The sequence below is a fragment of the Salmo salar genome, chromosome ssa03 (genome assembly GCF_905237065.1).
Source record: "Salmo salar chromosome ssa03, Ssal_v3.1, whole genome shotgun sequence".
NCBI lineage: Eukaryota > Metazoa > Chordata > Actinopteri > Salmoniformes > Salmonidae > Salmo > Salmo salar.
Window position 1 is genome coordinate 50606092 of NC_059444.1, and position 12535 is coordinate 50618626.

Genomic DNA, 12535 nt, shown 5'->3' on the forward strand with positions numbered 1-12535 from the left:
GTTACATTTCGAATGCTTATTAAATTCACGCACTTATCAAGAAAACACGTGGTCATCCCTACAGCTTCTGATCTGGTGGACTCATTAAACACAAATGCTTCGTTTGTGAATTATGTCTGACTGTTGGAGTGTGCCCCTGGCTATCCATAAATAAATACAAATCTAATAAATTGTTCTGTCTGGTTTGCTTAATATAAGGAATTTGAAAGGATTTATAGCATTTACTTTTAATTTTGATACTTAAGTGTATTTTTAGCATTGTCTTTTACTTTTGATACTTGATAAACCAGATACTTTTTACTGGGTGACTTTCACTTCAGTCATTTTCTATTAAGGTATCGTCACTTTTACTCAAGTATGACAATTGGGTACTTTTTCCACGACTGTGCTATATAAATACAAACCAACCTCTATCTCTCTCCCTCTTTCTGTCTCTTCACCATCCTATGCTGTAAATTCTTGTAATCACCCTCCTATCTCTCACTTTTATTTTCTAACCTCCCTACTTTTCCCTCTCTTCCTCACTCTCTCCCTCTGATTCCGCCTCTTCCACAGTGCTCCCCCTCATCTGACCACACAGGGGCTCCAGTGCCCCCCCTGTCATCACTCCCACTGGTTGGATGATCTTGTCCCTGAGAGAGACAGAGGGAGAAAGAGAGAAATTGGCAACATCCATCTATTTCACACACTTGGATAGTCACTAGCTGAAACAGAGATGTACACACACACACACACACACACACACACACACGCACCCGCACACGCACGCACACACACACACACAACATGCACGCACACACACACACACACCTCACAAATACACACACACACACCGTGAGAGCCTGTTGAACAGGCTGATGAGTCTTAGTGCCTCCTGCTCTTTCTCCTGCTCCGTCATTCCCTCCATGGGGTCTGGCTGCTCCTCCTCCACCCTCCCCGTCACTGGGTTGATGCGCCTCTTAGCTTCCCTGTGGAACACAGTTACAAACACCTTCCTTTGTAAATACTGTCCACTCCTAACAATCGAAAATTGCTTCTGTTAATCTCTCCGATTTATGCCGTTTTGATAGTTCCAAGTCCAATCTATCAGTCAGAGTAATGTAACACAAGCCTAAAGACGCATGGTGTCCCTACACAGTATTACAAAGTGTTGTGTTTGTGACATTATCAATGGTTGTTTTACACACCTGTATTCCTCTGTGTCAGAGTCTGAGTCGCTAGAGTACTGGGCGTGGGTCACCTGACCTCCACTCAGCAAGCCCCTCGCTGCCAGCAAACCTGCTGCGTTACCATAGCCTGTGTACTTCACAAAACGACTCACTGAGAGACAGACAGAGAGAGAGAAACATAAGATGGCGACATCCATCTATTTCACACACTTGGATAGTCACTAACTGAAACAGAGATGAAGCGGGGGGGGTGACAAAGAGAGAGAGAGAGGGAGTTATATGAGTTACTACATGTGCTATGAGGGGTTAATAAGTATGCTGTGATACGAGTGGGTTCTTCTAACAAAGAGTTACTTTGAAACGAGGAGATAGTAAGTGTGACAGGTGTGTGATATGATGTGGGCACCGTTCTCTTTGCAGAGCACAAAGAGGAGCTCGGCAGCACAGTGCTTGATGTCCGTGTCCATGTGGGTCATCAGGCGCACCAGACGTCCCCTCACTGTGGCCCCCTGCTCCGGCCTCAGGGCCACGTCCCTCAGAGGGGGAAGGATCTATAGCGGTGGACAGGCAGAGGCAGGTGTTAGTGCTGGGTGGGAGCAAAAACCTGCTCAACCAGTTTGCTGCTATCCAGAACCCATGTAGGGAGGGGACAGACAGAGGCCCCAATATCACAAGTCGAAGCAGGCTTCTCCAACACAACAATGTAAACCGAACATCAGACTAACATTATCATACTGTATTAAAGCCACAATAATCAGTTGGAGTTTCAGCCCAACGGGAGAGAACAGTACCTGTTGTCTGAGGTAGTGGCGTGTCTCGCGGTGCGCGCGGCAGCTCTCAGTCAACAGATTCAGGACTGGAGTCAGTTTCTCCTTCAACTTCTGACCCTTCATAACAAATTCATAGGTGATTTTGTCAGCTTATGACCCTTTATACACACCTGGTATGCTTCCATAGCTATGCTCTATTGAGATGCAACCCTCCACTGTACACCATGGGGAAACAAACAGCATCCTCATATGAGATAGGTGCCTCCTTTCCTCCCTCCTTTCCTCCCCACTTTCCTCTCTCTCTCAGTCCCTTCCTCCCTCTTCCTCTGCCTCACCCTGTCCAGGCGTCTCTCCATGAAGGTGAGTAGGGTGTGGACAGTGTCCATGTTGACCCCCTCCCACTCCTGTGAACCCTCCGTCAGACGCACAGACAGCAGCACGTCCAGACATTGTAGAGGTAGGGCAGAGAGCACATTCACTGTGTGCCTAAGGAGGGTTATAGGTTAAAGGTCAAGGGTTAAGGGTCAGGGATCAGAGGTAAGGAGAAATGGGGCAAACCTGAAATGGTACCCATTTCGAAATGATTCAGAACATATCTTTTCTACTTCACCATGAAAAAGGAAACATTTAGACAACACCTAGAATGGCCACCATTACTTTCAAAAGAAAGATGCAAATACAAATGCATGGATATACAACAGAAGAGGGGACAGCAGAAGCCCTTGTACATACCCCTGTAACTCCTCAGTGAGTTCTTCTCCGTCACAGGTCAGCAGCAGGCAGTGACGTAGCACTGCAGCCAGGCGGCGATAGAGAGCTGCATCCTCCTGAGAGGGACATAAAGAAAAGAGGAGACTTTAAAAAGGCCTCCTGACCACAGATCTAGGATCAGTTTAAACTAACCCCCAGTCTTAACTTGAAAAATACTGGATTAGTATTTTGAGATAGCTCCTAGCTACCTACACTTACCTACTCACAAACTAAAAGCCAAGGATGACCCATTGAAGACGGACAAGGTACAGATATTGGAATACACCTGAAACCCCACCTCTTTAAGGAATACCTGGGATAGGATAAAGTAATCCTTCTAACCCCCCCTCAAAAGATTTAGATGCACTATTGTAAAGTGGTTGTTCCACTGGATATTATAAGGTGAATGCACCAATTTGTAAGTCGCTCTGGATAAGAGCGTCTGCTAAATGACTTAAATGTAAATGTAAATGGAATAGATCATGCTATTTGGGACAAAGCCACATTTTAATTCTATGGGACTCTCCTCCACCTACCTCATCCGGCTCCTGTCTGTGGAAGCTGTATGTGATGTTGAACAGGGTCTTGAGGATCTCCACAGCTCGCTGTGACACCTCCTTAGAGACAGGGGGCGCACTGTGGTCGCTCAGCACCTCGTACTCTTCCCCCCACCGCGCAGACAGACACTGCTCCAGAGCTGCAGTCAGCATTGACACCCCTCGCTCCTGAAAGAGAGAGACAGGGGGATATGGAGAGAGAAAAAAAAAGAACGATGGAGAGATGGCAGGAGAGATGGGGCATACAGTAGGCCTACCCATCCCAAATAATACGCCTAACCATTAGCAGCCTCCTCTAGGCTGTTACCTGCTGCAGTTGCACCCTGAGCTCTGGCCTCAGAGCCGTCAGCAGGAAGAGCAGCCGTAGTTCATAAAACTGACCACTGGGAAGAGCTTTGGCACTGATCCCCTGCTTCAGCTTGTCTGATAGACCAGAGAGCAGTCTGAGAGAGAGAGAGAGAGAGAGAGAGAGAGAGAGAGAGAGAGAGAGAGGGAGAGAGAGAGAGATGAGGGAAGTGATGCCATACTAGAAATCGTTTTTGCTGTACTCTAACAGTTGCTCTCCCTCACCTCAGAGCGCTGACCCTCTCTTGTGCCCTCTGGCTGTTGTAGATTATATTACAAAGGGCTTTCAGGGCCTCCCTCCTCCCCACCTGGTCATCTTCCTCTTTATCTTCTTTGTCCTCCTCTTCATCCATCTCTTCCCGGGCATCCTTCTTTCCACGCACCAGAGCTCCATGACCCGGAGAGCAATGGTGATCGGCAGTGCAGGTTTCCGTGGAGACAGAGCGCAGGTTGCCATGGCAGGTTTCCGTACTGAGGGTGCAGCAGGGGTCCCTGGTCACTGATGGCGATGTCGTTTCTCCACCTTGGCTGTTGTTGGCCGTAACCAGGGCTGGACAGGTCTGAGTGGAAGCCTGGGCCAAGGAGTGCTGGGTCGGGCTAGCACCGACAACGTTAGCATCCACATTGCTAACCGCTAACGAGCTAGCATTAGCATTAGCGCCCCTACTGCACCCACTGGCCTCTGTGTCGCTCTGTTTACAGGCATCCGAACTGACGTCACCGAGGACATAGCCGTAATCTTCTCTCTCGGCATCATGACCTTCCTCCTCGTCTTCCTCCTGGCCTTCGGGGATGGGCAGGGAGGTTATGCCGCCCAGGTGGGCTAGGGTGAGGAGGGCGGTGTCGGTCACCAGGGGCGCCAGAGCCTGCCGGTCGCGGGACAGGATACGTAGCGTACGCAGGGTCACTCTCAGAACCCCCGGCTGGAGCTGGGTACGGATAAACCACACCAGGGCTGCAGCCAGCCTCTGGGGAGAGGAGAGGAGAGGAGAATTCAGTTTAACTGAAAAGAGCAACAGGTAGAAATAGAGAAATACTTACACACACACACCCTGACTCACCCGTCTGAGAAGGAGATCCGGGTCCTCAGCGTCATCTGAGTCTGAGTTGAAATCAGAGTCTGAGTCGGGAACAAAGTCCCTCATTTTGTTCTTCCTGAACTGGTGGGGGTTAATGGGGGGAGTAGGTTGAGTCATTACACACAATTAGCTTGGAGTACACACACATACACTTACGTAGGCCACACACACACACACACACACACACACACACACACACACACACACACACACACACACACACACACACACACGCACGCACTTACACACACACGCATACACCCACTAATGAAACACTGCGCTGAATGGAGATTAGTGTAATGTAGAGTAAGGACCTGTCAGCTCAGCTTCCCCCTCCCGCTCTCTTCCTTTTTCTCTCTATTCTTTTCTCTCTGCCTCTCTTTCTCCCCTGTATTCCTATCTCTCTCTCTTTCTGATGGTGTAATGAGTTTGTCTTTTTACCTCATCCAGCTCTTTTTGCTGCAGTCATTTGCACAGCCATTATAGTAGAGCCATTATAGGTGGAAGAAAGAAGACATAGAAATGATGAATAATGACATCATTAACATTATGAAAAGATATGACAGAGAAAGAAGAGAGGAGCTGAAGGGGATGACAGAAGAGAGGGAAAGGAGGGGATGATAGGGAGAAGACTACAGTAGGGGAGGGAGGTGGAAAAGAACCATCCCACTGGACAAAAACTGGTTGAATCAACATTGTTTCTACTTCATTTAAAAGAAATGTGATAACGTTGAATCAACACGGCAAACCGATTGGATTTTCAAGAAGTCATCGACATAAGGGAATTTTGTATTTTCTTTTACCCAACTCAATGACATGGTGATCTTTTTTGTTGATGTCACATTCACTTCACGTTATTTGACAACACAACCAAATGTAAATCAAAAGTAGATATTGAAATGTCGTCTGTGCCCAGTTGGATGTGAGAAAGAGAGAGAGAGAAAGAAAGAAAGAAAGAGGACATGAGATAGACAGGACAGCGAGACAGGGAGGGGAGGAGAAGGACAGGGAGGGAGTATGAGCGAAAGAGAGAGATAAAGATGAGTGGCGGGGGATGAGCAGGATTTTGTCTAATTACATGGTTAATCTGAGCCTCTGGTGGCCTGACACTGAGAGGGCAGGGACAGGCCAGGGGAATAGACAGAGAGAGAGAGATGGGAAAGGACAGAGGGCGAAAGAAATAGAAATTAAGGGATGATGGGAGAATAAAAGAGAGAGGCAACGGAGAAACGATGCAAAGGAATGACAGAAATAAAGAATAGTTCAAGTCTTTTCCTCATCCTCACCTTTCTTCTTTCCCTCTCCTCAATATTGAAGAAGAAGCATTCAGCATACTGTGGAGAAGATATGTGGGAGGGAGAAAGATAATTGGAAAGAGAAAGAGAAGGAGAGGGTATAAGAAAACAGTCAAGGATACATGGTGCAGTCATGGAGAATTGTAGTCATGGAAACAGACAGCCACATGGTGTGGTAGTCGTGGTTACGGACAGTTGTTTACAGTAGTGTAGTAGTCATAGTAACACAGGCAGTGTAGTACCTGAGTGTTGTAGTGGTCCAGGTGTATCTGGACACTGTCCTGGTCTCCTTGTTTGATGCACTGAATGATCCTCTCCAAGTCCATATCCATGCTTTCACACACACACACACACACACACACACACACACACACACACACACACACACACACACACACACACACACACACACACACACACACACACACACACACACACACACACACACACACACACACACACAATTACAATGCAGAGTGATCAAGCATTAATTTTCATCCTAACGTACAATATTCAATAATAACACCTTCAGTCATGCAATAGCAGCACACATTCTACCTACATCTACACCCCACAAACCTGGTGTCCCTTCAATGGCAGGATACAGACAGCAACCTTGGTCTTGTCTCTTTGTCTCTCTGTGTTTCTCTGTGCAGTTTCTGTCTCCTAAACCCTGTATGTAATCTAATCTAATCTCCCTCGCTCTCTCCCCTTCTCTCTCTCTTTTCACAGTGCAATAGGCCAGGGATTATATTGTGAACAGTGACTAGTAAATGGACAGAGATAGACAGCAAAATAAGGAATGTTTCAAAGATTAGAAATAGGAACAATACAGAGAAGATAGCCTGGTAGTGAAAGGAAAGCAAAAACATGAGGAAATGAAGAGATGCTTCACAAATGAGAATGTTTTAATATTTTATCTTCCTCATAGACAGACAGACAGAAACAGACAGACAGACATGCAATGAGAGACAGGCAGCAGACTTTTGGGAGAGTAAGTGGTCACCATCAAAGAGATAGAGGAAGAAAGAGAAAAAGAGAAAAGGCAATAAAAAAAATGAGAGGAGTGCATGTTGACAAGGTACTGATGCTGCTCATACATGTTAAAGAAAGGCGGGGATGAAAAGAGAGTTGTGGAAAGAGGGAGTTGGAGAGATGAAATCCTGTGAGCCTATTTACTAATAAGGGTAATTAAAAAATGCATGGATAGGTGGAGGGAGAGATGAGGGGAATTATGAACGCTCCTAGTGAGGATCTGTCCTTTTCAGCCATCTATTTCCTGTGTCTGAGTGGTGCAAAAATCAACTTGTCATTTAAACCGTGATAGATTGATTGCTTTCATTTTAGTCCTGTGAGTCTGATACTCTTGCATGTGCCTGTCGTTTTTTCTGTTAACGTTACGCCCGTGGAAATCTTTCCGTTGCGACAAAGAACGCTAATGCTTCGTTGGGGATTTAGCACATCTTCTTGAGACTTACAATACATTACACGAAAGAGAAGAACGTATGAAGGTAAATCAGTGACGAAATGATTTGAGCGTGTAGAATAGATTTGTAGTTGTGAACATTAAATAATAATATGTCGTGGTAAACACATTCTCAAATGTGTAATTGCTCAATTGTGAACATACCATTTTTTTTGTAGTTGTATTCGCAAACTTGTAATATATGCGCGCAACCATTGCATCTGTACACCTGCGCATGTCAATATCGCACGCTCAGACTTTTGTCAGTTTTACCATGACAAAAATATGTGTAGAGGTGCAAACAGCGATTTGAAAGGAGAGAGGGAGAGAGAGAAATGTCCCCTTTCGTTTGGAACGTTTGTGAGTGTAATGTTAACTGTTTATTTTTTATTGATTATTTTGTTTATTATCCATTTCACTTGCTTGGGCAATGTAAAAATACGATTCCCATGGCAATGAAACCCATTGCATTTAATTTAATTTAATTTAATTCAATTTAATTTAATTTAATTTAATTTAATTTAATTTAATTTAATTTAATTTAATTTAATTTAATTTAATTTAATTTAGAGAGAGAGAGCAGGAGCTCTTGGAAGTGGAACCTGTGTCTTCTAACCAGTCAGATTAGGTTTTAATAGACCAGTGTAGGCTACTCTAATCTGGTTGGTTACAGCTCACATGGGCGTGTGGTCTGGCGCAACCACCTGTCAATCGCGATGTGCGTTACCAGGTTACCACTTGCGCAATGTCCACCAAAGAAGTGCAGCTGTTACTTGTCATGGCGGGTAAGCTTAAATGTCTTTCTTTTATGGCTAGTTAGCAAGCTTTTTTGCCTTTTGCAAAACTTTTTTGGAAGCTATTGTCCAAGTCTCCCTCTCCTTGCTTGCACATCTCTGTTTGCACAAATACAAATATTTTTCTCATGGTAGAGCGCAAAGCACTGCATTGCTCGCAAATATTGGCCTTGTTCAAGAGGATCAAAACCGCATTATAAATGGGTGGTTCCAGCCCTGAAAGCTGACAGCTGTGGTATATCAGACCATATACCACAGGTATGACAAAACATTTATTTGTACTTCTCTAATTACGTTGATAACCAGTTTATAATAGCAATACGGCACCTCGGGGGTTTGTGATATATGGCTAATATACTACTGCTAAGGGCTGTATCCGGGCACTCTGCGTTGCGTCGTGCATAAGAACAGTTCTTAGCCGTGGTAGATTTAATTCTTATTTAATTTTTTATTTAACCTTTATATAACTAAACAACTCAGTTAAGAACAAATTATTATTTACAATGACGGCCTACCCAGGCCAAACCCGGACGACGCTGGGCCAATTGTGAGCCACCCTATGGGACTCCCAATCACGGCCGGATGTGATGCAGCCTGGATTCGAACCAGGGACTGCAGTTACGCCTCTTGCACTGAGATGCAGTGCCTTAGAGCGCTGTGACTTAGACCGCTGTGACTTAGACCGCTGCGACACTTGGGAGAAAAAAATATATAGTAAAAAATAAATAATATTGGAGATGTACCACACCCCCTCTTGCCTTATTGCTTACAATTGGGGTTTCTAATCCTGAATGCTGATTGGTTAAAACCTCATGCCAGTCGGTGTCTATTCCACAAGTTACCACAGGCTAAATCTATGATGCTAAAATGCCTATTTTTGATTTTTTTCCAAATATTTTAAAAATTAAAAAGTGAAATACCTTAAGTATTCATACCCTTTGCTATGAGACTCAAAATTGAGTTCAGGTGCATCCTGTTTCCATTGATCATCCTTGAGATGTTTATACAACTTGATTGGAGTCCACAAGTGGTACATTTAATTAATTGAACATGATTTGGAAAGGCACACAGCTGTCTATATAAGGTCCCACAGTTGACCGTAGCTATGGAGCTCTGAGACAGGATTGTGTCCAGGCACAGATCTGAACCCTAGGATAAATAAAGGGGGCATATAAGCAGACCATGAAAGCTCTTACAATATTCAATGATTACATTTCTCAAAAACAGGAAAGCTACATGTGCACCACCAAGTCAGAACAGTAGGCGAAATTAAGAGGTGAAAATAGACCAAATTATTAGGGTGAGGCACAAGGGCTACTAACAGCGTACTACACAACATTCACTTAGTATTACTTTCTTAGCTACAGTATACATATCTCCCTGGCATATTTCATCATTTATGCAGCAGCATACAAAACATTTTTGGACTCACCTTGAACAGGAAAGTGGCGCGGCGGTCCTTCGTGGGCAAATTTTGTCATCAAAGTCTGGCATTCTCTGGATTGATGGTGCTTTCAAGACAACTGGGAACTCTGGGGGGAAAAAAGTAGAATCATGATGACGTCAATGATCTTCAGGTCATAGCTCTAGAAAGAGGCCCGAGTTCCAAATGTACAATTCCAAGTTGGATGAAAGTTCAACAAACTTATTTTCCCAGTCGTAGCTCGTTTTTCCAGAGTTTCCAGTTGTCTTGAACTCACTAAAGTCAGATTTTGCAGTTCCAAGTTAACAGTTGTTTTGAGTGTGGCACAAATCATGCTTCATTGACAGCATGGCCAATGTTTGTCACGAATCCCCCCCGGGACTGCTGCTCATTCTGTTCACCAGTTCCGGAGGTCTACGTCACGTCACCGGCTTTCTAGGCTTCACCGAACGGGATTCAATATCATCAACCCCGGACTGTCTTGTGTAATCATTTCCCTTGATTAGTATGTTATATATGTGCCCTCTGTTCCCTCTGTCTTTGTCGGTTATTGTTCTCATGCCTGTTGGTCGTGTGAGTACCTATGCGTTGGTGCAGCTGTTATGCTGCGTGCTTTATATATTGTGTATTACGGGTATCGTCCCGTGTCATTCAACGAGGTTTACCCTCACTATTTTGTTTGGGTACAGCCCAGTGTTTTTGTATACGTGTTTGTTTTGGGTGTATTAACTTCTCTAGGGCCAGTGGGACGATTTCGTCCCACCTACGTAACAGCCAGTGGAATCCCGTGGCGCGTTATTCAAATACCTTAGAAATGCTATTACTTCAATTTCTCAAACATGACTATTTTACACCATTTTAAAGACAAGACTCTCGTTAATCTAACCACACTGTTCGATTTCAAAAAGGCTTTACAACGAAAGCAAAACATTAGATTATGTCAGCAGAGTACCCAGCCAGAAATAATCAGACACCCATTTTTCAAGCTAGCATATAATGTCACATAAACCCAAACCACAGCTAAATGCAGCACTAACCTTTGATGATCTTCATCAGATGACAATCTTAGGACATTACGTTATACAATACATGCATGTTTTGTTCAATCAAGTTCATATTTATATCAAAAACCAGCTTTTTACATTAGCATGTGACGTTCAGAACTAGCATACCCCCGCAAACTTCCGGTGAATTTACTAAATTACTCACGATAAACGTTCACAAAAAACATAACAATTATTTTAAGAATTATAGATACAGAACTCCTCTATGCACTCGATATGTCCGATTTTAAAATAGCTTTTCGGTGAAAGCACATTTTGCAATATTCTAAGTAGATAGCCCGGCATCACAGGGCTAGCTATTTAGACACCCACCAAGTTTAGCCCTCACCAAAGTCAGATTTACTATAAGAAAAATGTTATTACCTTTGCTGTTCTTCGTCAGAATGCACTCCCAGGACTTCTACTTCAATAACAAATGTTGGTTTGGTTCAAAATAATCCATAGTTATATCCAAATAGCGGCGTTTTGTTAGTGCGTTCAAGACACTATCCAAAAGGGTAAAGAAGGGTGACGCGCCCGACGCATTTCGTGACCAAAAAAATCTAAATATTCCATTACCGTACTTTGAAGCATGTCAACCGTTGTTTAAAATCAATTTTTATGCAATTTTTCTCGTAAAAAAGCGATAATATTCCGACCGGGAATCTGTGTTTTAGTACAAAGAGAGAGAAAATAAAAACATGGGGTCGCCTCGTGCACGCGCCTCAGTCTCATTGTCCTCTGATAGACCACTTACCAAAGGCGCTAATGTTTTTCAGCCAGGGGCTGGAATTACATCATTCAGCTTTTACCCGGGTTCTGAGAGCCTATGGGAGCCGTAGGAAGTGTCACGTTACAGCAAAGATCCTCAGTTTTCAATAAAGAGAGTCAAGAAGAACAAGAACTTGTCAGACAGGCCACTTCCTGTAAGGAATCTTCTCAGGTTTTTGCCTGCCATATGAGTTCTGTTATACTCACAGACACCATTCAAACAGTTTTAGAAACTTTAGGGTGTTTTCTATCCAAAGCCAATAATTATATGCATATTCTAGTTTCTGGGCAGTAGTAATAACCAGATTAAATCGGGTACGTTTTTTATCCGGCCGTGTAAATACTGCCCCCTAGCCCTAACAGGTTAAAAACCCCTATTGTGTATTCTTGCGCCTGTCTCCGAATCCTTTACACCAGCGTGACAATGTTTTATCATTTTAAACTAGGAAAAGAGACCCTTAATCTTAGACTTGGGACCACATAGCCACTCTCTGGATGCCAAGAGTGAGCAAAGCTGTCATCAAGGCAAAGGGTGGCTATTTGAACAATCTCAAATATAAAATATATTTTGATTTGTTTAACACTTTTGTGGTTACTACATGATTCTATATGTGTTATTTCATAGTTGTGATGTCTTCACTATTATTCTGCAGTGTAGAAAATAGTGAAAATAAAGGAAAACCCTGCAATGAGTAGGGCAGAGGGTCCACCATTAACCCAATGGGTGGTCGGTTCTGGGGGAAGCCCTGGCGGTGATGAGCGATCTCCTACCTTGACATTTTTAGAAACCATTTTTTCCATTGTTAATGTTTCTGAAAGGTAAGTACACAATAGGCTACAGTTTTACAGCTACAGTAGAATTCAAAATGTGGTTGACAGTAGTCAATATGTTCCATTATAGGCCATATCAAGATGCATTGTCACAGCTCAGTGATATCACTCGCAGATGTGTGTAGATCGACCAGTGCCCTGTTTGTTTTTTCCCCATTGAGTTTTGAAAGAAAATAACATGCATCATTCGGTTGTGGCTTCTTAGCTCTGACAAAGACTTACTCATGTATGTGTCTAATAAAC

At 43.8% G+C, this 12535-nt stretch overlaps 1 protein-coding gene across 2 annotated transcripts; it reads right to left on the reverse strand.

Annotated features, from left to right (window-relative positions):
* Window positions 1-219: 219 nt before the first annotated feature.
* On the reverse strand, window positions 220-6631 carry si:ch211-195b15.7 (synembryn-A). Of its 2 annotated transcripts, none has more exons than XM_014192257.2 (15): window positions 6545-6631; window positions 6208-6298; window positions 5957-6004; window positions 5112-5129; window positions 4653-4751; window positions 3817-4559; window positions 3554-3689; window positions 3226-3414; window positions 2672-2766; window positions 2275-2425; window positions 1961-2056; window positions 1576-1720; window positions 1188-1320; window positions 834-968; window positions 220-632 (listed from the first exon to the last, which is right to left on the reverse strand). In XM_014192257.2, the coding sequence occupies exons 2-15, from the start codon at window positions 6295-6297 to the stop codon at window positions 503-505; spliced, it is 2208 nt and encodes a 735-aa protein (XP_014047732.1). In that variant the 5' UTR covers window position 6298; window positions 6545-6631; the 3' UTR covers window positions 220-502. The 2 variants fall into 2 exon arrangements, with proteins under 2 accessions (XP_014047732.1, XP_014047733.1); XM_014192258.2 differs by having other exon boundaries at window positions 6528-6626.
* Window positions 6632-12535: the final 5904 nt, after the last annotated feature.

What these genes read in the sequence shown, in the direction of transcription:
- si:ch211-195b15.7 (XM_014192257.2), bottom strand. Translation starts at nt 6,297, where the DNA reads ATGGATATGGACTTGGAGAGGATCATTCAGTGCATCAAACAAGGAGAC. An exon ending in TCAGGGTGCAACTGCAGCAG is followed by an intron (nt 3,415 to 3,553) that starts GTAACAGCCTAG and finishes TCTCTCTTTCAG; the next exon opens with GAGCGAGGGGTGTCAATGCT. An exon ending in TGTGCTCTGCAAAGAGAACG is followed by an intron (nt 1,321 to 1,575) that starts GTGCCCACATCA and finishes TCTGTCTCTCAG; the next exon opens with TGAGTCGTTTTGTGAAGTAC.